General features: G+C 38.2%; 1 protein-coding gene across 2 annotated transcripts; it reads right to left on the minus strand.

The window, feature by feature from the left end:
• Positions 1 to 13073: 13073 nt before the first annotated feature.
• Positions 13074 to 16566, minus strand: LOC148730439 (uncharacterized). Of its 2 annotated transcripts, none has more exons than XM_088759449.1 (5): positions 16471 to 16566; positions 16313 to 16383; positions 15667 to 15961; positions 15063 to 15304; positions 13074 to 14700 (listed from the first exon to the last, which is right to left on the minus strand). In XM_088759449.1, the coding sequence occupies exons 2-5, from the start codon at positions 16362 to 16364 to the stop codon at positions 14045 to 14047; spliced, it is 1245 nt and encodes a 414-aa protein (XP_088615575.1). In that variant the 5' UTR covers positions 16365 to 16383; positions 16471 to 16566; the 3' UTR covers positions 13074 to 14044. The 2 variants fall into 2 exon arrangements, with proteins under 2 accessions (XP_088615575.1, XP_088615576.1); XM_088759450.1 differs by having other exon boundaries at positions 16479 to 16558.
• Between the last annotated feature and the right edge of the window lie 10262 nt (positions 16567 to 26828).

Here is a 26828-nt window from a genome sequence, read left to right on the forward strand (position 1 = left end):
AACCTTTCGATCTTAGCATAGATTTAATAATGAGCTATTTACAAACCAAAAATTTATTTAAAAGTAAAAACGAAATGTTTTCGACACTAGGTCATCATCAGGGTAAATAAGCAGCTTCCGCTAAATTACATATTTTATATCCTTAGGTAATTCCCGATGGGACGAGTTGAAACTACGCTTCAAATGATTAATCAGTATCATTAATATATACATTTAGCCAAGCCTAAAATCAGAGTTTCAGATAGTTTATCTTCCAGCCTTCATTTTATTAAAAATCCTTGGCGCTACCTGTGGAAGAGGTTATTCGAGGAAATTTAGGGCCAGTTCGAGCAGGGGAGGGGGAAGGGGGAAATTGGTGGGGTCTGGAGCCTTGGGACGATGTTCTCACAACTTGCAAAACGTTCAACACGCATCTTAGTCAGCGAAGTTTTCAAGCAGCTGAAGAACGTCCTCGATGTTCCTGAATTTTTTGAACGGATATTTTGGAGGATAGGGAATGTATTCTTCTTCAGATATAGTGTATGAAGTCAGTATCCGTTGAAATTATATTTTATTGAAACAACAACTTTGAGTTTAAATTTACAAGACATGTTTCGACAGTCTCATGTCATCTTCAGTTGCAAATGAGCATTTAACTGTTGTACATTTGAATTTAAATTAAGGTACCTTACAAACTACGTGTCAGGGCTTACGTTACAGTTGAATGTTAAAAACGCGAAAGATGTAAATAGCGCGCGCTTGACTAGATCAAAAAATAAATAGATAAATAAAAAAAAAGTAAATGTAATAATAATAAAAATAAATTAAAAGACCAAGGAACAACATAATTAAAAGGAAAGAGACAATTCTAGATGTTTTAATTGCTGATTAAGGATAGGTTTTTCCCACTTAATATGCAATGCCTCTTTGATCTTAATTTGGTATTTTGAAGCGGCAGAATCTAAGATCGTGAAACATTCAGTATCACAAGAGTCAAGACAGGCCCTTGATGATTGCAGGTGCTTGTAAATATGCGAAGTTTTGTCCGACAAGAGGTGCTCACGAACTCGTGTACAAATGTGGCGAATGGTTTGAGTAGTTGTCTTAACTTAGTCTGAGCGATGTTCGAAAACCGACCAACATAGGGAAGTTTATAATAGTGCGCAGAAGGTTTACCGGAGTTAGAAGCCACATGTCCCGCGTGAATACAACGTCCGCGACACGTTTTCTTTTGTACATGAAATCAACCAGTTATCAACCTCAGGGAAGTTCATGGTATCTTTCGATGTTGAGAGTTTGTTCACTAGTATACCTCTTGATGAATGTATTGATCTGGCGATCAGATACATTTATCAAGGTAACCCTGGTCTTAAGATAAACGCCGCTGACCTAAAAACGCTTTTTACCTTCGCAACAGCTGAGACTGGTTTCTTGTTTAAGGGTGTGTTTTATGATCAAATAGATGGGGTTGCCATGGGGTTCCCACTTGCTCCAGTGCTTGCAAACCTCTTTATGGGACATCATGAAAAAAACTGGCTAGATAACTATTCATTCCCTGAAGTTCTGTTCTACAGACGCTATGTTGATGACACCTTTTGTTTGTTCAATAGCGAGGAGGACGCGCTCGTGTTCTTTGATTATATCAACGCCAGTCATCCTAGTATTCGTTTCACAATGGAAAAGGAAATTGATAAGAAATTATCGTTTCTAGACATATTGTTAGACAACAATCATACATCCATCGTCACTAGTGTATATCGCAAGAAGACGTTTACTGGCCTTCTTACTAACTATTTCAGCTTCGCCCCTTTGATTTACAAATTAGGTTTAGTCAGAACGTTGATTGACAGAGCATACAAGATCAATAATTCCTGGGCTGGTTTTCATCTGGATGTCAAGAAACTTATTTTCTTGCTACGGAAAAATTGTTTTCCATCTTGGGTCATAGACAAGATCATTTACAGGTATCTAGCGAAGAAAAAGAATCCTCCTACTGGGTAGAACGCCTCTTCTAACTCCGGTAAACCTTCTGCGCACTATTATAAACTTCCCTATGTTGGCCGGTTTTCGAACATCGCTCAGACTAAATTAAGACAACTACTCAAACGTTATTGTAGAGCTGATTTAGATATTAAGTTAGTCTTCACTACGTTTAAACTCAGAAACATGTTCAGTGTGAAAGATTCAGTACCGCTAGGTCTACGTTCGCGTGTCATATATAAATTTTCATGTGCTGGCTGTAATGTCAGTTATATTGGTGAGACCACTCGCCACATTTGTACACGAGTTCGTGAGCACCTCTTGTCGGACAAAACTTCGCATATTTACAAGCACCTGCAATCATCAAGGGCCTGTCTTGACTCTTGTGATACTGAATGTTTCACGATCTTAGATTCTGCCGCTTCAAAATACCAAATTAAGATCAAAGAGGCATTGCATATTAAGTGGGAAAAACCTATCCTTAATCAGCAATTAAAACATCTAGAATTGTCTCTTTCCTTTTAATTATGTTGTTCCTTGGTCTTTTAATTTATTTTTATTATTATTACATTTACTTTTTTTTTATTTATCTATTTATTTTTTGATCTAGTCAAGCGCGCGCTATTTACATCTTTCGCGTTTTTAACATTCAACTGTAACGTAAGCCCTGACACGTAGTTTGTAAGGTACCTTAATTTAAATTCAAATGTACAACAGTTAAATGCTCATTTGCAACTGAAGATGACATGAGAATGTCGAAACATGTCTTGCAAATTTAAAATCAAAGTTGTTGTTTCTTTTTTGAGAGTTATTGTCACTCTGCTGTCTTTACGTCATATTGTATTGAGTGCAAATGATTTCAGTGTGAGAAAATTAGCCAAAATTGAAAGAAACGACGGTAAACGACTTCGAGTTAGGATAGATTTTACTTTTGACTTAGTCAATGAAGGATTTATTATAAAGCAAAAAGATTCCGCTGTTATAAGAATTAAGAATGACTTGTTTATTTTGAGAGTCGAGAAAGAGAGCCAGCTGTGTTTGTAGCACAATAAACTCAAGAGGGTCGTTTAATTTTTCTTTGTTTTGATTGTCTTCTGCCGTATTTGTGACTTCGTCGCAGAAATTTTCCAAAAGTTACAAACAACCCCACAGGCGAGCAAGTCATTGTGTTTTAAAAGCACGGAAGCGTATTTAGCTAAGCTCAAAACATAATGGTAAAGTACTTGAATAAGCTTTGCGTTTGAAAAGTCTCCAGTTTTTCTTTTCCCTACTTTTAAGAGGCTGTCTCTCTTATTTCCACCCGGTGAATTTCGCGTCAAAAATAATTTTGCCTGAAACTCTGTCCACAGAAAGACTTTACTTAGGCTGATTCGAAATAATTTTTTGACTGCGTTAGGGGCCATAATTATTTCCCAGTCCGTAGGGACCGTCGCAACGCCTCGAAAATTGAAAAACAGGCACATTTTGTAACATTGTAGAAGATTTGATTCGCATAGTTAAGCCACCGAATTTGTATCAGATTGCTTAAAAACCTTTCTAGTTTGCCAAGAAAGTTAGAATTTGCCCTCTCAATATATTTGAAAAGGCGAATTTTAGCATATTCTGACCCGGCTATAAGTCGCCATCGGCCGATGGCCGTAAATAACCTTGATTTAGACGTTAAGTTTGGGATTTGGGACCTGGTTGACAACTCTATCCTACACAGCCGTTAAATTTAGACCTTTATAGGCAAAAAATGTAAAAAAAAAAACCCTGTACGTTTTCGATTTTTCAAAAGTTATGACCGTTTGAATCAGCACATGCACGAGCATTCGCGATTTTTTCATCTACACTAAAATCGAACCACTGGAGCAGATTTCGTTATAAATACAGCTTACCTTCGGCGCATCTTGGTTTTATGTGAAATTTCAGATGTTCCTCGCTACCCAAACTGGTGAACTTAATGATAACTCCAGCTAATAACTCCAAACTTCAGCGGTCGGCATCTATAGACACTCTTCTTTAACTGGTTGTTGCGAACTAAACTCGAAAATTAAAGCCACGTTTCGCGCTTAATGTCCTGTTGAAACTTTGGATCGGTGCTGCATTCTCTTCAACAATCAGTCATAGAACTCCACAAGTCTATATGTCGAAGTTTGGGGCTAAAATTTGGAATTTAAAGTTGAGCGATAGCACTATGGAACACAGCTGTGGTTCTGTTTTCACAGAGGTCCGCATTAACCATTGCGGGTGAACCCGCTGGCCCTTTATTTTTTCTGGAAGGCCTGTAAATGTAGTATGGCATGCAAGCAGAAAGGCGTCAGTCTGTAGCGAGTCTTCCGCGAGGTTGATAAAGCTCTCAGAATGTAGAGGTGAGTCAATGATCATCTACAAGCATGTCACTTAGGTCAGCTTAGCGGAAAGGTACAAGAATATGAGCTTCAGTTATCGTTAACAGGTCAGGGTTGCCACACGACCTTTCCCCTGATCAACTTGAAGAATTCTGGATCTGCAAAAAGCATAGAGGAAACATGGGTCGCACTTGCCAGTACCCGCTGCACGACGGCCGGAACCGAAAAGCAGCTAAATACTAGAAATGTAGTTCATCTCGACATGACAAGGGAAATTAATGCTATCTTTTGCACAACTCGTTCCAACAGGTTCCCGTAAGTATGATTTCTATGTAAATTCTAGCGTACCAATCAGGATTGTCCTGAAATGTGGAGCACGGTTTAAGTTAAGATAAAATCTACACATATATTGAGATGCGGTAAATGTCAGAATTCAGTATTTTGGAATTTGATTAACATTTGGGTCAAAGCTCGCACGCAAGTGAGTATAAAACAAAACAAAAGTCAAAAATTCTTTCCTGCAAAAAGTCCATCTGAGGTCAAATGAAGCCGGTTGCTATCACAACAGCTCCCTAGTAACAGCTGTGAGAGATGTCGCAAAAGGATTTGGGGTTGAAGTTCATAGTTATCATTACTCGGAGCCGCAGTCTGGTGAAGACATTTGCGATCGTATCCTCTGCCCTATGAGGTTCTCTATTCGTGCTTACTTAAACGAAGGGCACGATGTTCCAACTATCGTGGACATGAGAGATGCATTGACGCAACATCCAATGAAAGGAACAACCGCTGCAGTTAGCATAGTCGACGAATCAAAGAACACTCTGTATAAATAAGATTGAGCATTTTAGTAGCTTCCACAACTTCGAACATGGAGATACCGGCTGAGAGTTTAGAGATGTTATGGCATCGGTAAAGGGAAGTACATTCCATATGACGTGATTTATATCAAGCACCAAGGTCAAACGTCACTTCAAGTCATAGAATCTCAAGGGTTTTATGATCCTCCTGAAAAGCGTGTGGTCAAGCGTGGTTCAAAGGATAGCAAGGAAACAAAGAGTACAACGCCATTGTTTGAATGCTCTGTGCTTGGATGTGTTGAAGTGTTCGAAACGTTTTCGCAACTAGAGCTGCTCCTGGACGTTGGAAAGCATACAGTCAGCAGGTTAAGCGAGTATGATGCAATAAAAATGGACTGGGCCCTTAAGTTCTCGTCGATAGATACCGCTGGTATCGAGTGTTCGAGCTGTTCTTCAGATTCCAGTACATCACTCACTTCTCCTAGGGATACTTCACGCCACTCGCCTCCACGAACAGGATGGGTCGTAGGCAAACCGAGGGTCAGTGTTAGATTTTCAAAGAATGTAAAAGAATACCTAACGTCACGGTTTACACTTGGAGAAAGAAATGGGCGGGAGGCAGACCCCGCCTAAGTTGCAGTGGACATGGAAATGCGAAAAATGAGTCTAATGCACGTTTGTTCAGTAGAGAACAGTGGGTGACAAAGAGCCAAGTTCAGAGCTTTTTCTCCCGGCTTGCAGTAATGCGACGCAAAGATCAGGGTGTGATCGGGATATTGCTGGACGAGGAAGAAGATGTCCAATGCGTCCAGGAGAATTCTGAGAGACAAGATCTGGTAGACAAAGTTAACAAAGAGATCAAAGTCTCGCATCCAATCTGCTGCGACACGTATGACCTCTGTGAACGTTACCACAGTAACACACTTTAGAAATTCAATGTGGTTTTGTTGCGAGCCATCTGTACTCATTTCGAGATCCCTATAAAATTGAGAGACATAAAGCAGATCCTCGTAGACAAACTGTCGGACGTGATTAATGATTGTCAATGTGTTTCACAGTAGAATTATGTAAAACATGTCTTATACAGTTGCTGAAAGTGTAGAATATGCTCTACAGATACAAACTGCCTTTAGTTCCTATATCATTGAAGTTCTGAAGGCGTTGTTGTTATAGTGTAATACTCAAAGCTTATAATATCTCTGACTTTAAATTTTTGTCGTGCTTTACGCACTTAGAATTCATAACTAAATCAGTGAAAGATAGAACCTAGTTTGACGACATGGTCAAGCAGTGTCTGATACACGATATAGGCATCGCACTAAGCCTTGCTCTTCATGTCAAAATTATTTTTAACAAAAACAGGGATTAGTGTGTTCAGCTTCTCGCAGTCGGTGATATTTTTTTATAAAAACGATTGAAAATTTACTAGAAGCAACACTGGAAACATCTGTTCATACGAAGCATGTGTCAAAATTTTTATCACGTTGGTAGCCGATTTCTCCAGCTATTGACAGGTTGTTGGTCTCTGGACACAATCGACACGGAGCCGAGAGAAGCAAGCTCAGGAAATTTGAAATTAATTTATTAATTATATCATATCAAACTCCAGGTAAAAGCATTTATTCTTTTCAGCCACAATTTCTCCCCAAATATTACATTGGGGTGTAAATTAGGATAGAACAAACCCATGCGACACAAGCTATCAGCGGTCTTCTCTTTTGTGCAGACCTTTGTAAGAACAGTATAACATCGAACGGGATCGTCGTGATCTAAATTTATGCGATTATTTCTTCACTTCAGAAACCTAAATCCTTCATTCCCCCCTCAGCTTTTAGATATGGAGAGTTCATATTCTAATTCTGGAAAAATTCAGCTCGGAAGCGATAATAAATGGGTGATTAACCGCGAAATGTGACCATAATTCCGACCATTTGTTTTACATGCCATTAGAGACAGCGCGTCACCCACGCCGAAAATAGACTGGACACTGTAAGGTACTTGGAAGGGGAAGTCTGGTTTCGATAAACAAGACGCCTGTCGTCTAGTGCGGCTTCGCAAGGTGAACATCAGTGGTAAACGAACACTAACTATTTTGAATTTAGATATCGGTTTACGTTTTGCTTAAAAAAGCCGCTCCTATTTACAAAGAAATGACACGCGATTGTTTCACGAGAACTCGTCGTAAAATGTAGTTTGTCGTGAGAAAAACATGGAATCCAGCGCTCTAAGAATATTTAAAGTAAGTCAGGAACACACTTGCTCACTTTCCTTACAATATTAACAACAACAGCAACAACTAATAGACAAACAAATCAAGCAAATCAATAAGATCTGTCCTTTTAAGTACTCCGTATCAATTGTTTCTACACACCACCTTTCTATGCATTTTTGGGTGCATCTTAAAAAAATCAGTGAAGTATTGAAATCTGAATGTATTAAAAAAAATTCGTTTTAAGCAGGCAACCGTTTCAAACTGACAAAATTTTTTTTGTACACTAAACAAGTAATTATTTGTAATCAATCTTAATTACACCTTGTGTAGTTCTTATCAACATACCGATTTCTACTTCACTTGACTTTGTGAAAAGCAAACTGACCTCTGCCAGATGAGATTATTAATTTCTGTTTGATTTGAAATATTTCTTTCCCTGCTCAATATTGTGAAGCACATTTGAGCATATCCAAAATTAAAATGTAGTAAAAAAATATTTCACATAATTATTATTATTACTATTATTATTATTACAACCCTCTGGCCTCATTTTAGAACAAAAACTGTATTGAATATAACTTGCACATTGTAGAGAGGCTAGGAAGGCTTTTAGAACTAAACCAAAGTACTTTAAGTGATTCCAATTTGACCTTGTTATGAAAGAGGTCTATTGCATTGCAATATCATTATGTAATCAACAGTTTTCAAGTATATATCAAGAGTATTAATTGCTTATGCACTTTACTTGGCAAATAATTCATGGGTGTATGATGGCAAGAAAGAGAGAGAGATAACTGAGAAATGGTGCTTATCAAGACTGTGGGGAACTTAACATCTCAGGTAGCTGTGTTTCTTCTAGGAATCACAGGCCCTTAATGTCAATTGGGCAATTGCAATGAGCTTCTTATTTACTTTTTGTTACATTAAGTAATGTTAGAACAAGAAACATAACCTTGACAGAGCTCAACAACATCGCAACTTGTGGGGTCGCCAAAGTGACTAGATGTTACACAGTGGCAATTACCTTTTTGTGCGCAGTTCCCAGCTGGCCACTACAAATTTTTACATTTGTATTTTCAATTTCCTTAGATCCCTTGTGAGTTTCTCATTTCTAGACACTGGGATCTGGACATTTAAGTGAGTTCTCATATATAGTCCCGTAGATGATGTTTCAGTAATTGAAAGCGTTACATCAATCCCGCAACAGTAATTTCCGGTCACTACAGGATTATCTGCAAAGATTTTTTCAGCCTTTGTGACCCTTTTTTCGAATTAAAGTGAAGTTGGTTTGTCTCCTTTCAAGAGCAAATATGTAGCTCCAAATGGAAAAAAAATTACCGTAAGTAGGTAGAAGACCGTCGAAGGGTTTATCCCATATCATGTCTTGAAATGAATCAATAGTTGTTGCAGATATCTCACGCTTAGTTTTTGGCTGATGAAAGCCTTTCGCAAACCATCTCCGCCTTGAAGGCGTGGGGCATTTGTCTTCTGCGAATTGCATTAGAAGGATTCATTTCCATTAGATCAGCAGTGAAAAAGTCAGGATTTATTCAGGAATTTCAATTTCCCGCAATTCGCACTTATCGTGGCTAGGTACCAACTCCCTCTGAGTTATTTCTAGTGTCCAGTCTATTCTTGGCTTGGGTGACGCGCTGTCTCTAATGGCATGTATTTGTTTTGATAGCACGAATCGTGATGGATGCCGCCTACTTTTCGAAGGCAATATTTAGCTATTTGTTGAGGTTGTCGTGGATTTCAGCAATTTGGTTATTTGAAAAATACTGAAGTTAGCCATGAAGCCGGGCTGCAAAGCGGGTAAGCTGTATTTATGACTAAATCTGCTCCAGTAGTTTGATTTTAGTGTAGGTGAAAAAAATCGCGAATGCCCGTACATGTGTTGATTTAAACGGTCATAACTTTTGAAAAATCGAAAACGTACAAGGGTTTTTGCATGCTTTTGCCTTTAAAGGTCTAAATTTAACGGCTGTGTAGGATAGAGTTGTCAACCAGGTCCCCAATCCCAAACTTAACGTCTAAATAAAGGTTATTTACGGCCATCGGCCGATGGCGACTTATAGTGGTCAGAATATGCTAAAATTCGCCTTTTCAAATATATTGAGAGGGCAAATTCTAACTTTCTTGGCAAACTAGAAGGGTTTTTAAGCAATCTGATATAAATTCGGTGGCTTAACTATGCGAATCAAATATTTTACAATGTTACAAAATATGCCTATTTTTCAATTTTGGAGACGTTGCGACGGTCCCTACGGACTGGGAAATAATTATGGCCCCTAACGCAGTCAAAAAATTATTTCGAATAAAACCAAATCTAATTTAATTCTTCCTAAGTAAAGTCTTTCTGTGGACAGAGTTTCAGGCAAAATTATTTTTGAGCGAAATTCCCCGGGTGGAAATAAGAGAGACAGCCTCTTAATTCCTTTTAAAGGTTTCTAAAAGCGTTCCAATTTTCCTTTACTTACTTTGCAACAGCGGACGATTCGTGATGTTTTCGTTTAACATTTTGTTCGCGCCTGCCTAGATTGCTCCCTCACGAATGCCTAACGTTTGACCGATGGTTTCAGTTGTTGCGCAGTTATGCTGAACAGCTTGAAGACAGAGCTGAATAACGTATGCGCATGCGCTAGGTTTTGCCGTGCAAAACGGATTCTGAGTCGTTCGCATGGTTGATTTCCTATTCTGTTGCGTCGTTTTCCTTGCCGCTTTTCTTTTACAGAAAAACCTCTACGTCTGAAACAAACTGATCATCTATTAGCTTATCACCATCGTTGACTATGCCTTTGTCGACTTCATTATGCAATGCAAGCTCCGTTTCGTTCGTTCGGCTACCATGTGTGATCCCTTAGCTATATCTGCAGTCATATCCGTGTCGCCACCACCGTCGAAGATACTATAAGGTCCACTTTTTGCGTCTGTTTCATCCTGCTAATCAACAGTATCATCCATTTCAAAATACTGCTCCATATACATTTTATTCGCATAATCCTCCGAAATTTCTCCTTCTCCTGGGTCATTTTCTTCGTAGTCTCCTTCACTACCGTCGTTGTAATCCGTTACTTGTTCCAAGCTCGCATAGTCTTCTCCGTGGTTCTTAGCAAACTGTCCAGGGTACACGGTAGCTGCTGAAAACACTTGCGTACGGACTGAACACATGCTGTCCACCATCTCCTAGTAAGGACGCTATTTGGATGTCGACGTCGTACAAATTTGCTTCCGCTGCATACATTGTTATATGATAACCATGGGTCCCATCTCACGCCACATGAGTTAAATAGTCGTCCCAGTGAGCGAACTCATCATCTGCCAAATACTCCGAAAGAAGGAGGTCATCGCCATCTCACTGACTACTTTCTAAGTACGCTACAATTTCCTTCCTCATGGTTTTAGCTCGACTCACTCCCAAAAATGTTGTCCCTCAGAGTTTCCTTTTTTTTTTTCCTTCTTCTTTTTCTTTGAAATCAATTAGTAGATCAATAAAAAACGCCTTACGCGAATAGTTGTACTCACATTTCAGAGAAAACAAGAGCACAATTTTTTGCTTGAGTATCTGGGGACTGGGACATCATTTACAGCCTTTAACTCAACTAACCATTTTTAATATGTGGGTAAGCAGCTTCTTTTCATCTACACCTGTTAATAATAATAATAATAATAATAATAATAATAATAATAATAATAATAACTTTTATTCATATAGCGCTCATATCTTAAATTCATGGTCGCTTTACAACACTGTACGGGGGACTTTACCAAACTGCTAAGCAGTTTACAATGAAATAAAGGCGAATATAACAGATGCCCCCTTCCCCCAATTCCCAGTAAACAAGCCAGACCACATCACAGTTATCTCGTGAAGTGGGTTCTTTAACGTCCCCTGCCTTACCAAATCAACTAAATAATAGTTGCAGGAGACGGGACCTCCATTTATTCGTCTCTATCCGAGAAGATTAGAATATCTAACCATTTCTTGATCGATGTTATAGAAAGGTAGCATTTTCTTCTTAATTATTTTAAGACCCTGAGTGTTGGTCCGGCCGGGGCTCGAACCCCCGACCTCCCGCACAACAGTCCGGCGCTTAACCAATTGAGCTAACTGGGAGGCGGTTAATGTAAGTTACCGAGTATATAATTTGGTGCAGATCCATGAGGTACCTTTTTCGTTTGTCAGATTTGTTGCATGCATTTCAAGATCGAGAGAACATACTTGTCTCCAGTTATGTTTTCTTAGGGAGAAAAATTATCTTGTCTCAAGAATTTGAAAGCAATAACTCTTTAGAGAGCTGCCACAAGGTCCGAATTGGGAAACAAAATGTGCATGCTAACAAGGCCTGGTCAAGAAAGGAAAAATAAAAAATGTATATCCGAGCCTGCAAATTATCCGACCTATGAGTCTGCAGACTCCCTTGTCCAACTTTGTAATTTGGTTTGAGTTGTACCTCCATCACGGATCATACAAGTATAACGTTATCACATTTTTCCAAAACTTGAACTTAAGAGACTGAGCCAGTGATACATGGAGGTACTGGTCAGTGTACTCACTGTTTTGCCAGCCGTCATTTGATGCCGTCAGTATAACGGTCTGCAGCCAACGCTACTCGACTAGCGTTTAGCGAGTAAAAAGATGCTGATTGATATCAGCGAGCCTGCAATGTGACATTATACTGGTCAGAGAATTTTTTAGTGCAACAGCTGTCACTTTAACACCTTAATGTGGATGTCCGCTATAACAACAATGCACTAGCGCAGTCAAACGATTGCATTAGAGGCTTATTACATTTAAGAGAAAATGTTATTTAGGACTTTATTACATTTAGGAAAGTTATTACAATTAGGACCTCAACACACCTCTACTTTGCAATATTCATGCCTTTTTTTCCTAGTGACGACTGAATAATGGCAATGAAGCGTTTCTACTTCAACGACAGACAAGCCCGAATATTGTTTCAAATCTTTCTTATTGACTCCGTTGTTAATTACTGTTGAAAAGTTATTCAAGAGCAAAATTAATTTATCAAATTATTCTCAACGATGTTGTCGAGTTTGTTACTGGATTTTCAGATTTCAAAACTAGAGTTTATTGACTTCACCAGACAGAGTCGTTTCTTTGCCGTTTCTTTTTCTTCTATCTGTTGACGGAAGCTTAAATCTTCACTTTCCTTTTTATCAAAATGATAATGCTAGAGTATCTGAATACCTCACTAGAAATAATGCATCTGGCTTAGCATGAAGTGAATTCTACGAAAGGAAGGTATTCTCGCAAAATTTAATATAAAAGCTAGTCATCCAATTCCTTGTTACGTTATTAAAACTTATGGGCAGCGTTTCCGCAAGTTGTATCCCCATCTGTTGATCCCTGTGAAGAAGATAACAACTCCTGTTGTTTAACCGACAAGACGCATTTATCTAATCCAAAAGACCATGCAAACCTGCGTTAAGGAACCAAACCTTTTTTTAAAACACTCGATCACATAATCATCCAAATGAGACATTGAAAAATAACTGTTTTATCGACTGAGTGCGCTTTTGTATAGTTGTCAGAAATCATTGACTTCTGACATCAAAAGTGGGGTACTAGAGGTTTTAACGCATCATAAGAGACAGACAAAACACGGGCTATTGGTCAATCCCGGTCAAGTTTTACATGAGCAAAACCCTGAACTTGATTCAGTCGTGGACTCTCATCTCAATAATTTGGATATATCAACAACGTTGAAATGGTAAATTGGCGAGCGTTAGCTCGCCGTCGGAGCGAAGACCAAGCTAACGCTCGAAACGTCAGCTTTTGTAATCGTTACGGTGGCCAATTTACCATTTCAACTCTGTTGATATATCCAAATTATTTCGTTGCCCCCACCGAAGCAGCCCCAAACAGTTTCTTTAGAAGCTATCAGCCTTGACTCTCATCTCAGTTTACCATTTTCCTCGGTAAAGCTCTTGATTTTCTGCTTAATGTTATAGAGGAAATTCCTTTCAATGAGTCACCAAAAGGCAAAATAAACATGTTCCAAAAGCGACAACAGTTATACGGCGACAATTTAAACCAAAGGGTCTACGAGCGGATAAAACTTGAATTAAAATAAATCCAAATATAAGACAAGTCAGTCATGCATTTCCTTTCAGGAACACGAAAATGAAATGCGTATTCGGTTTTGCTTAGACTAAGAGCGGAAAAATGTCAAAACATGTAAGCTACAGTTTATTTTCATCAAACTAGTTTCGCCACAAGAAAATCTGTCGACAACTCAGTTGCTCAGATGAAAGCAATTCTAAGAAATGAAACCTTTTGCTGTGTACCTTAACTGGCTGACTACGGACAGACTGATAGGCTTTAAGACACTTTTTCTTCCAAATACCGGCAACGTGTTGTTGAACATTTTGTCTGGTGAAGCAATGTTCAGAATTCTTTAACTGCCAGCCTTCGCCATCAGGTGTGCTCATCAATTTAATCAATTCTATTTTGCTCTCTCATTTTATTATTGCAACGAAGTAAACTACAGCGAAAATTAGCGTTAGATTGAAGATATTTAGTCATGTTCTCAACGACTTAGCAAAATGTATACTCAACGCTATACTTAACTGCATTAGCCATCAAGCTACAAATTGCACTTAAAATACTTCATTATGTTTCCTTTTTAATTGCAAAGCAATATCGAATAAAATGCGACAAAATTGCCAATAACGTTTTCTACATTTAGTTTTAAGCCACCTTCCTACCACCCAAGGAGCTTTTACTTCCTTTTAATTCCCGAGCGCCTCTTTCCACTGTTCGTAGAAAGAGAGTCCATCTTGAAACCAATTTCCCTGTCCATTCCGATGAGCCCAGCCTCCCCCCTAAGTTGGTGGCGTGGTTCCAATTCTTGCAGACTTCGTTTGGCTTGTCTCTGCTCCTGTGGGCTGATATTGAAAAACCTCATTTGACGATCAGTGAGAGGTTTAAACGAGTGTCGAGGGACTTTAAGAATTTGCTCGCGTGTCTTTCCTTGAAGACGTTGCATGACCTCCCGGTAAGCAGGTTTTGTTGGGTCGTCGTATAAAACACATGTCCGCCCTCCGGGTCTTTCAATATCGGAAAGATTAAAATTGTCAAGGAAATCTCCGGGTCGGTACGCTGTTCCAATCATGAGGCTCGTCATGTTACAAAAATGGACTGTTAAGTGGTCTCTACTTTTCTCTTGCCAATCTGACCAGATCTTGTCGATAAAACCATGATGGAGGAAAAATTCGGGAGCTTCAGCAGAGGTGACAAGACACATGTCGCCGCCTATTCTACAGTGAACTGTGTCATGGAGATTTATTCGAAGATCCCTTTCGAAAATGTCGAAGCCATCAATGGTAGGAGGACGAAGCAAAGTCAAATAAACAGCAATGATGTCAGGTGTAAAACCTGCAAAAGACAAGAGATCAAAATGGCTTCTTTATTTTCAAACTCTAATTACTTGAGCCGTTAAAATATCATCCGCGGGCGGATCCATTGAAAACGACTTTAAAGAAAGGTGCATGACTATTTCTGAACAGGCTATGAGAATAAGTAATTTTGCATACGAGGTTACTATAGCAAACATCACCGCCTCTTAGAAACAATCTTAATTTTGGCTTTATGTGCCTGTAACTTGTAGCCTAATTCGGTGAAACGTATGTACGGCTCAGAGCCATCTTTAATAATTAAAACATTAAGGGAACCTATGGGCTCCTGGAATATCCTTCTCTCCCTCATCGATAACCGATATAATACTAAAAGCAACTAACCATTAAAATCTCTAGTGAGACAGCCCCCGTTTGTTTTCATCCATGAGTTTTGACCGAAAACTCCTCCTTGAATGCAGCGTAATGGTGTAATTCCATTGCCTCCCAATCCAGACGGTCCGCTATACCAAACTCTGGTTTTCTCAGTGTGCCAGGGTGTCATGGAGACAATACTCCAGTCCCAGTAAGGCACGGTTACTCGGCAATCAACTCGGCGCAACAGGTTTTCATATTTAAGAAGGTACCTTAGAAAAATGAAAGAGGTAGTATTGTTTTTAACATAAGGCTGATGAATGGGCGAGAGAGTTTGTAGTGTTTGAGGGGGCTGCCTGGTTCTTAATAAAAAGCTTTTTTAATTGATGTATAAATGTATATGGTTTGAAACAAGAAGAATGTTAAGGCAGGGAGTGATTAAGTCCAAGAGCCGAGTGGCTGAAAAATGCCATTGCTTATCCTCGGTTTCTGCATTACGCGTCTAAAAATTATATCTACTTCCATTGGATCGCCTTTAGAGCCCATTATCCTCTCTGGTGGGGGGGGATGGCGAGGCACCGTTGGCGTGAATTATCTTGCTTCAGGTCACAATCCTCAGTTCTTAGCTACTCACCAACGATGCCATGGCAGAAACTGATCCTTCTGATGAATTCCGGTTGGAAAAAATCTTTGGTGCATGGCAATAAGTTGCTGGTACTCCTTTTGAAATTGTAGATCGGTTGAAGCTCTCCAAACAGTGTTGACGTAAAGTATACGCTCGGCTTCTGTCATAGAAGTAAACTCCTTTCGCACTCGGCAGCAGTTTTGAATTTGACCACCAATGCAGTAACATGTATTGCCACAATGGTCTGAAACTTGGGCTCCCTCGTTCGAGCAGGACTGAGAATTGCTTAGACCAATGGCGCAGACTGCAATACAAAGAACAATACCACTAAACGGTGTACATGACATCATTCGAAGGACTTGAAGTCTTATATAATCCTCGACAAAGTCTTAGTTTACACTTAGAGCAACCTTCAATTTGGATTCGCAAGATTATTTTTCAACATTTCCTATTTCGTTTCAAGCTGTATTTGAGAGACATACATTTATCACTCGGTGAATATACACTTACAGCAATAATGTTAATCTACACGAACTATGACTATCCTTAGACAGGCCAGCGCCTGTTTACAAATTAGAATTAAGCTCAGATTGAGGACTGTTGCATATAACGATCTGTTCCGTTTTCCTGTCGCAAAAGAAATTAGAAAAGATACCTGATAAAGCTACAACAAGTAAAAACTTCATTTTCATCCTTTGACAAAACATTCTCCCACCAGAAAGGAAACTAAATAAAAAATAAAAAAATAAAAGATAGCATCGGAATAATTTCTCATGATTGGACAAGGAATAAGGACGAAAATTCTATACAAACCATCAAACCTTTGAATTTATCGTCCTTTTTTCGAGTGAAAAAACTACCAAGTTTTTCTCATGTGGAAAGAAAATTCATCGGGTGTTTAAATACATGATATCTGGTGACACAAAGTAGATACCTGGCTTTATTGAGTACACTGTCTTCCTATAATAATGACACAAGTAAGCATAAGCTTCAAACACGTGCAAGGCAAGCACACCACTTCCTGCTAAAAGAGAGATCAATAGAGTCACTGCGTCGACATCAGTGTCACTTGTCAACAAACAGTAGTGTAAAAATGTTCACGAACCTCTCTCTTACTGTGGCACAAGAGTGAATCTGAACGCTCCCAAGTTGAAGTGACACCTTTTTTTAACCAGCTGTTCTACATTTTCTTTCGCGTGTCAGGAGTACCGTGAACTTCTGGGACAAATGTAATAAGGCTGGTGACTACGGGACTCTCAGGAAGTGCTTTTTTCGTAAATTCTTTTTAACGCTACGACCTTCCTCTTTTTCAATCTCTTCTGTGAGAAAGCCCCCTTAGTATTTTCCAACAAACTCTTATTTAAGACTTCAAACTCTTCCATACTTATGTATATGAGAACGATCCTTCGCAGTAAAGCACTATTTGAGCAATAGTGGAAATCAGACCTGAAAAAAATTTCAGGCCTGTACGGGAATCGAACCACTGACCTCTGCGATACTAGTGCAGCGCTCTACCAATTGAGCTAACAAGCCAACTGGGAGCAGGCCATCAAATTAATTCGATATAAACCCGTAGATGATAAATCAAACAACAACAAACATATGAAACATATGTGTGAACTGCGGTTATGAGACGTATATGAGAACGATCCTTCGCAGTAAAGCACTATTTGAGCAATAGTGGAAATCAGACCTGAAAAAAATTTCAGGCCTGTACGGGATTCGAACCACTGACCTCTGCGATACTAGTGCAGCGCTCTACCAATTGAGCTAACAAGCCAACTGGGAGCAGGCCATCAAATTAATTCGATATAAACCCGTAGATGATAAATCAAACAACAACAAACATATGAAACATATGTGTGAACTGCGGTTATGAGACGTATATGAGAACGATTCTTCGCAGTAAAGCAAGTAATTCTTCGCAGTAAATTTTTTCAGGTCTGATTTTCACTATTGCTCAAATAGTGCTTTACTGCGAAGAATCGTTCTCATATACGTCTCATAACCGCAGTTCACACATATGTTTCATATGTTTGTTGTTGTTTGATTTATCATCTACGGGTTTATATCGAATTAATTTGATGGCCTGCTCCCAGTTGGCTTGTTAGCTCAATTGGTAGAGCGCTGCACTAGTATCGCAGAGGTCAGTGGTTCGAATCCCGTACAGGCCTGAAATTTTTTTCAGGTCTGATTTCCACTATTGCTCAAATAGTGCTTTACTGCGAAGGATCGTTCTCATATACGTCTCATAACCGCAGTTCACACATGTTTCATATGTTTGTTGTTCTTCCATACTTAGTCGGATTAGATTTTCTGCTCGCAAGAGTCTCTTCATCGCAAGTTTTCTGTCGATTAACTTTTGGAAAAAATCCATTTAAAAACAATAAGTTACAAGGTAATGGAGTCTTCGATAAAATTTATGGTCTCCCCTGCGGGTGACAGACCATTAGAAATAACCGGAGGGGGGGGGGAGGAGGGACGACTTTTCTCCAAAATATTCCTACAAGAAAAACTTGTCTAAATAAATCTTGCAAACGGTTACGCCTAAAAATAATTCATACAACGGAAGAAAAAAAAAATCCTGCAATCAAGTGTGCCTTAAAAAAAATCGTGCGCAGGAAATTTTTTTCCTCCCTCCGGTTATTTCTAATGGTCCGTTCCTCCTTAGATTCTCATAGGAGCACTACATGGCTTCCAAAAGTGTGATAAAAATCACTGAGATGTCCGCTAAATACAGGTTCGTACACAGAAAATATGAGAAGAAAGAAATGGAAACCTATTGATGCATATGTCCAGTTACTAAGGGGTCCGCTTGATACGGGTTTGGCGATCCTTGGTCATCATCTCGATAAAAACTCAGAATAACTTTGACCAAGATGTCACTGGGTCACGTAGCTTGACATGTTTTTCGCCTAATTCAGTAACTTATGTGACTGAGTCACGCAGCGGGACAGGTAAATGTCACGAAATAGCTTCGCTGCTCGGAAAAAAACTTTGTTGCTTTTATTAACAACAACAATCATATTCAGTACACTAAATAGAATGTCACTTAATTGTTAACTTTTAATTTATCAGTTACCTGCTATTTTTTGGGCCAATTGTCAGTTAACTGTTAACCCCTTTAGCAATCTCTGCTAATGCTTCCATGATGGAGATCAGGAGAAAATTAAACGTAAGAAGAGGAACAAACTTGAAATAATTTCAGCCTTGCATGACAAATGCTTGAGTGTGTTACATCTACACTAGTAACAGATCGCTTCCCTTCTTCAAAGTCTTCGGCAAAGAACATTTGACCTACCGGTATAAATGATTGAATCGTCCTCTTTCAAGTCCGCAATGAAGCTCAGTTTTACCTTAGAACTTTCTTAAAACTTAAATGTGTTCGAATGTGCAAAGAAAAACAGACGCCCTCTGCCAGCTTACGAAAGTGTTGTTGTAAACAATTTCGTCATGGGAAATGGATGACAGCTTGAAACGAAAGCAGGGGTAAAAATCAATCTGTCGTTGTTAGCTATGGAAGGTTACATGTAGCCCGCGAACTCGACGGTTGTCACCTTTCTTCGCTCCCAAGAATCTGCGTTCCCAGACTGATTTGTGAGGTAGAAAATTATCATGATGGTGATAAAATAATAATAAGTATGAAAATAAAGGTAATAGTAATACAGTGGAACCCCTTTGAAAACCGGATGCCCATGGGACCGCAGGAAATGTCCGGTTTGGAGGGGTGTCCGATGTACTGAGGTTTTACCCCTAAGGCAATTTTATGCAGCATAATGTACTGTTTGGCTGTAAGTACCAGTACATGGTAACTAACAACATGGATCACAAGGAAGCTTTTTAACGTCATTTTAATTAGTATAGGTAATCGCATGGGGCCGAGTAAAATTAAGGACTAATATCACGCGTGTTTAAATGTACAAAAAATTCAGTGTTACACACAGGGTAATATGATCGCCGCTTTTAATTCATTTGTAGACTTCGTTCTTCTTTAAAATATCACCTACAGTTGATTTACTAATCCCAAATTTACCGCTGAGAGCCTTCACTGTTGGTTTAGGCACTGATTCCGCACATTTGATCAACTCAATTCTCTTCTCTAACGAGAACTCGATTCTTTGGCGTTTCGCTGGTCTCTCAGACATAGTGATGTTTAATTTGCTACTTCGTTTGCTTTCGCAAGTGATTTCACCCGCAACATACAGTCTCTTAACCGAGAGAATTCCGGTTTAGTTAGGGTCCGGTTTAGCACGTTACGTCATTGCCGCCATGTTGGTGGACGTAAACAATAGATATCTCATTAGCTTCTTTTGTTCGTCCACCAGCAGTTGTTCCTTTCACCATTGTTACTTGTGTCTCTAGAGATTGATTGCAAACCACCTCTAGAGGGGTTCCACTGTAATAATATTCACAGGGAAATGAGAACAAAAACCGCTGACCGTTTCGTCGCCTAAACTGGAGGGAGAAGAGAGAGACACGTGATTGTGTCAGGACATCACATTTGAACACATATCCTAACAGTGTGCAGGTCTGTCGGTGCTGTCCTTGGCTGTAGTGGGTATCTACAAGTAGTATTTAACTTTTGGATGTCAGGGTAAGCTATATTTTGTAAAGGAAACTTCCGTTACTCAGTTCATAGCTCGTCTTGCACGAACATGCGGCGGCAACACATAGGTGTGATAGAATATTGCGTTGACTTCAAACATGATCCTCATTAGCTTTCGAAATCCTTCTTTTGAAGTCATTTGAAATATCTGTGTTATGACTGTTTCTATTTTTTTCAATGTGTGTGTCCTAATTGTAAGTTAATAGTTCCTAAAGTTTTGGAAGGAAGAGATTCTATCGAATGGTGGCGGTTGGAACTCTTGGGACGCAAATTGATCACATCAACTATGACGCTTTTCAAGACGATTGCTTCCTAAAGGTTTGGGAACCACTTTCGTTACGTTAGTTTTGTTATAGTTTCAAACCTACCGTTATTCTAATGTACTGTTCAGACCAAGCTTCCTTTCTTTTAAGAAATTTTGATTATTTCGCCGATTTCGGCGCATATGGTTTGTTTGAGGTCGACAGTTGCATGATCGCCACACTGACCAATCCTCTGAATTTGCCGAAGGTCTCAATTTTTAGATTTTCTGTCATTGGCGTATGTGTCCGCGAGATCAGTCTTTGAGAAAGATGAACAAAAAGAGGTTGATAGTCTGTTGTTTAGTTCACTGCGCAGGATATTTAATTGGTTTGTAGGTTGGTGCAAAGGTAGTTTTCATAAAACTTTGTCTGAAATGAACCTCGCTAGGATTACAATCTGCTACAAAGTAACCTTTATGTATATACAGTAACAAAGGACAGAAAATCGTACCACTTCTTCACAATAAGTCCTGAGGTTTGGTTTTGTAAAGAATTAGCCTCTATTCTGAAAATATCGGCCGCTGTATACTACTGTGGTTATCGAACTTTTAGCGGTAGAATCCGCCATTTTGAAAATGTGTCCAGCTCTAACAAAGCACCCTGAGTATTTCGTATTTCGCGCGGCGAGTGTGGTAGTGGTTTAGTCGCCTGTCTTACCTTCTTTTCCGACGGAACTCTCTCAAGGTTAAAAACCAATTATTTCTTCATGTATTTCAAAGAGAAATACAAAGAAATCTTATAGAACTTGTTGAGTAAAACAAGTGGAATTTCCCACTTTCACGTACGAAACAAATCATAACATCATTAAAACCAATGGTTGCATCAAGTGTTGGAAAAACATTAACATTACTTTGCAGTTTTCAGGTGTCACTGGTGACAAAAACCATTGTTTCAAATGATAATAAAATAACGTAAATCTTTTTTTAAAAATATACTTCTAACAACTTGTATAGAATACAACTAACAGAACTTTTAGAGTAAAAGAAAATGATTAATTTAAAGACCTGTTAATTACATTTTGGAAAGTTGTTATAAATTACTTTTAGCTTATGAAAAGAGAACTGCTTATGATTTACGCTGATTTGATCACCTCTTTGGCATTTTTGTCATTGAATACAACTGTTCTTCCACAGTAAGAAGCGGTTCAGTGATATCATCATCACTAAGGTCTGCAAATTCTCTCACCAATTCCCTATCCTGTTCTGTTGTAATAGCATACAGTGGTTTAATCATATTGTCAAATATGTCTAGAGAATTTGTGTCTTTCCCAGTGATAATAATACTGGCCATTATTTCACCGCGACATTTGGTTTTCAGGTACATTAGGCCGTGCTCAGAATTTTTGAAGATTTTCTTGTCACTGTCCATAACTTTTGAGTGGCACTTGTTGTAGGTTCAATAAGATTGAACTTATATAATTCCATCTGATTGGAATTGCAGCTTCAGTTGTTGTTTTTTCTCTAACACAACAACTTCTCGATCTATCCTAAATCTGTCAGCCTCATTTATTGTGCTGTTTTTCATTAAAGTTAGTTTGTGCCATTAAATTCTCTAATGGCAAAATTTGATATTTTGTACTACTGCCCTGATTTCATTTTACTTGTGTCCTGTTTCCACAAGACCAACTGTAGAGATCCACTGTTATCTGTAAACAGGACTTCTTGTTTATTCTAAGTGTTTCTGTGAACATTCACAGTTTCTGTAGCACCATCAAATAAAATACAGCCAGCAATGTTGACCAGAGTATTATTTTCTTGACCTTGAATTTCCTCTACTGAGCTGTCTGTTGCTTCCATGGTTTCTTTGTTTATTTGCTGGAGGTCAAAATTTGTCTCGCTTCCATGGGATCTTAAATTTTTGTTCTTTGTTGAGAATTGATTCTTCCTTTTTGTCATCTTATGGTTTTTCTTTAGTTGGAACTTCTGTATTTTAATAACAGGTAATGAAGACTCAAATTTGGGCTTGAGCACTGAGTGCTTCTCTGGGGAGAAGTAGACAGCACAGTTTACTTTAGTGTTCGGAAATTTTGTATAACATATTGATTTGTGTTTTTGCTGGTCTTTATAGGGGGCAGGTTATGTAAATAACCAACTATGCTTTGTTCTGAAATAAAAGGACTATAAATTATTGAATTTGAGTTGTTACTGATTAGATCAAAAGCATCAAATACTGGTATACATTGAATCAGAGCATACAAAAACAGAAGCCAAGGGATGAAATGCAAAAGAGTTGTAGACCCCATATTAGAGCATATCACCAGTGGTACTTGAATGAAAATAATGATACGAATCAAAATATGATAGAAGTAGATATAAATATTAAAAAATAAATACACTACTTAAAAGAATGAACCATTTACTAAGACTTTACTCTTGTTGCCACACAGATGGAAAGGGCAAGAGAGTTCCATGTTCCCACAACTCTATGAAAATAACTATATTTTAAGAGCATCTTTAGAGTTGAATTATTGTTGTCTAGACAAATAGTAGATAATGCTGTGTCATTTTTTTCTGTGGATTGATATAGCACAATTTGTGAGAGGTTATGGTGGATTCATATAGGAAATTCAAGTTGTTTAATAATATTTTCTTAATTATGTTTGATTTTAAGATGTACTGCATTTATTTAGGCTAATTTACATTTATGTGTATAGCACAACACTTGCCAGGTTTTTTATTAACAGTGTATGATAACATGTCACTTAAATTCAGGTGAAAGGAAAATTATTAGTTTGAGAAATAGAAACTCTTTGACAAAAATTGTGGGTTAATTTCTCAGTTATATTATTCAGTGTTTTCTCTTGTTGACTATTAAGCAAATGATAAAAATGGAATACAACTTACCACTTGAATCATTCATACTTGGGTCACCTAAAAGGGAATTATTTAGAGAGAATTGTTATTACTTTTGATGACACATAAATGCAGTTATTTTTTGTTCTCTGAAAAGGTTCTTTGTCATTTGAAAAAGTTGATTCAGTCTTTGTTCCACCTGTTGACTGTATTTTAAAGTGTAACATTTTTTTTATACTTTTAAGTCTATCAAAGTCATTGGCTCTACTACAAGGAGATATACATGCCACAATTGCAGTAAAGGCTGTGTTAGCAATAAGTTGGGCATGCAGTTACTGTTGCCTGAACTGTGTCTGGCGCATGAGTCTTCCTGGTGCTACAATGGACAAAAACTAAAGTGTCTGTCTGCTTAAGAATTTTTCCAAGGGTCTCGGATCTTTTCAACTTTGTCCTACATGGAGGGCTGTTTGGTGTTGGGTGATGAAGTTTGGGTTGCCTTAATGACATCAACGGAATAGGAGAATCAGCTCTCTTGTGCATGTGTAGAAGAGAGTTGACAAGCAGAGGTTGGATTACTTGCAGACTGCAAATTGTGCTTATATTCATTGGGCTGGCTGGGACTGAGTGGACAAATGGTGATGATGGATTTGGAGATAGGCATACACAAACTGGTAAATGTAACAGTGCATGAATTAGGAATAACACTAACATTGGAAAGTATAGACAAAGGTACATGTCTTTTACATCTATATTGAGGGTCATTCCACGGTATTTTGTATGTTGCAGAGAGGACATTTTAGAATCATTTTAGCCTCCAACTTTAGTAGTTATTTATTATAACCAAACTGTTTTTATGTCAGGTTGAAGTTCACTATAAAATTGATGCATTACACTGTTTTGATTCAGTCTGAAAAAAAATCTGAGACTGACAGCAACAAAGACAATGCTGTTGCGGAGAGGACATCAGAAAATTTCCATTTTCAGCACATAATATTTCTGTTCAAATCCCTCTGAATTGACTGGTCATTCTGGAATCTTAGTCATCTTGTTTACTGCCCTAGTGTATGTTGTGAAAGTGTGAGGATTAAAATGAGGAAACACACGACCCTTTATTGGTAGAAATTTTAAAATGTTCAACGAGGGTCTGTGCGGAAAGGACAATTTTGTCCATATCCACAAAAAGACTAAGAACAAAAAATTAAAGTGATCTTTAATTTTCACAATCTTGATACAAGGCTTTAAAATAGGCCATCTCAAGATTTGTTCATTAAAAACCTGAAATTAACTACCATCAAACTCAACACTCCATGTCTTGAGACTTTAAAAATATCTGTACACAAAATGTAAATATATATTAACATGGCCTCTTGAGCAACAAGCTGAAAACTGTAGACTGGCTTTTTAAATATGAGTTTCCTTGAGAGTCAAAATATCAAAATACACTTGTAAGTACTGTAAAGAAATGTTATTATGTATATAATAACATGGTCTCTTGGGTAACAAGCTGAAAAGTATAGACTCACTTTTCAAACACAAGTTTCCTTGACAGCCAAAAATTAATGTCAAATACACAAGCACTGTAAACAAAGCAGAAACCAAACTTTAGGTACAAAATTTAGAAAATATTTACATCGCCCTCCCGATGCACTGGCCCATAGAAAATACAAAAAAACATGTACTTCATTGATGACAATTGTTGTCGGATGTTGTTTGCATGTCTTCAGCAGGGCTCAAGTTGGCTCATGAGGTCTTCTTTAGCATCAACTACTGTGCAGTTGATTAATTCTTTTCTAACTCGACCATCATCAGAAGTATTCCACTGGTAGTAGGATACTGTTTTATCCCCTGAGATATCAAAGATCAAAGACACTATTCATATCACCACACTTTAAACAGGCTCCATCCATACATGATGCTTCATCATGACTGCAAACAACACTATCCAAAAGGCTGTCATTGCAGTTTGGTATACCAGGGATCAACTTAGCTAGACCCGGAAGAATTAAAGTCAATGTTTTAATGATATTTGCAGATGCAAACATCCTTGTCACGTGAAGTCATTGGGGTCACTTGAGCAGGTCTCAATGAAGCAAACTTGGATTTGCCAACTTTGATGTCGTTTTCTTCCTTGAATACTTCGTAGGCTTCATGGATGTTCAACACTGTGCAGCAGTCATTTCTGTCTTTGAACCCTTCCACTTGGCGTCTTTACTAAAACAGTCTTTCTTTCCTGGACATATTCTGCTGATGTCATCTCTCATGAAAAATTCCTCTACTTTGTTTGCCTCTTCTGTAAGAGCATGAGACCGCTTCTTCCTTTCAACACTGTCAAGCTTCTTTCTTTTATGAGAATTGTCACAAGCCTCAAGAACTGCTTTTCGCTTTCGATAGATCTTCCACAATTTTTGAGATCACCACTGGGACTTTCTTAGGGCTCTTTGGCAGGCTGCTTTTCACTCAAAGCTTTGAGGGCTTATAAACAGACTTGTAGAGGCAACAAACTTATTGTGGCCACCTGGATTTTTTCGCTTTCTCACTTTTTTTACATATTCTCTCCTTTTTCTTCTTTAACCAATCCTTTTCTTTTAACCACATTTTTTCAACTTACTTGTCAAATAAAGATATGTGTATGTAGCTATGTTCCAAAAGTTGATTACTTTAACAAAGAAGGAATAATTATTTAAAACAGTTTAATTTTGCAAGTTTGATTTGTATCTTATGTCATTGGTTGGATCTCATCTAAGTGCTCCAGCATAGTTCAAAGTAATCACTGAAATGTAGACCATTCAGATTGAATACGATCTTATAGCACTCCACCAGGGAAAGAAATTCCCTCATTTATTATAAAGAGTTCCATGGTTGATTTAATCAAAAGATTATTTGGTAAAAATCTGGTTAGGGAATAGAAATGCAATATTCTAACACCGTAAATGAGAATAAAAATGGTAAAGATTGCCATTAATCTAAAAGAATAACACTCTTGGGAGGGTGGCCATGTCAGATCTTCTGCAAAAGTACTAACTTTGTCAGGGGCACTAAGGTAGCTAAAAGTCAAGTCATAACAGGAGATTGGAAAGACTGTCTATTCTCTGACAATGTAAAAATGATAACAATAACAACTTCTAGCGAATGAATTTTGACAGAAACTTACCGAACTCTTTCAAACTTTTACTATAAAACAAACTGTAAATTAAACACAGGTGGATAAGCGGCACTAGTAGATAAGCTGCAATCCAGGTTTGGTAAATCAAATTTTAGAAAAAAGTTTTAAGAAAGAAATCTAAAGAAATGACAAGTGGAGTCTTAAAATTTCCTCCCTTGTCCACAATGACAGACAGTTTTGAGTGACCTTTATTCATTGGAGGAGAACTGATGATAGATGGTGCTTTAATTGATGCTTGATGTTTTTTCTGAAGTTGTGTTGTATCATTCTGTACAATCCTCTTAATGGAGGCAGCAGAGGCTTCTCCA

Source organism: Stylophora pistillata, chromosome 5 (assembly GCF_964205215.1).
Source record: "Stylophora pistillata chromosome 5, jaStyPist1.2, whole genome shotgun sequence".
NCBI lineage: Eukaryota > Metazoa > Cnidaria > Anthozoa > Scleractinia > Pocilloporidae > Stylophora > Stylophora pistillata.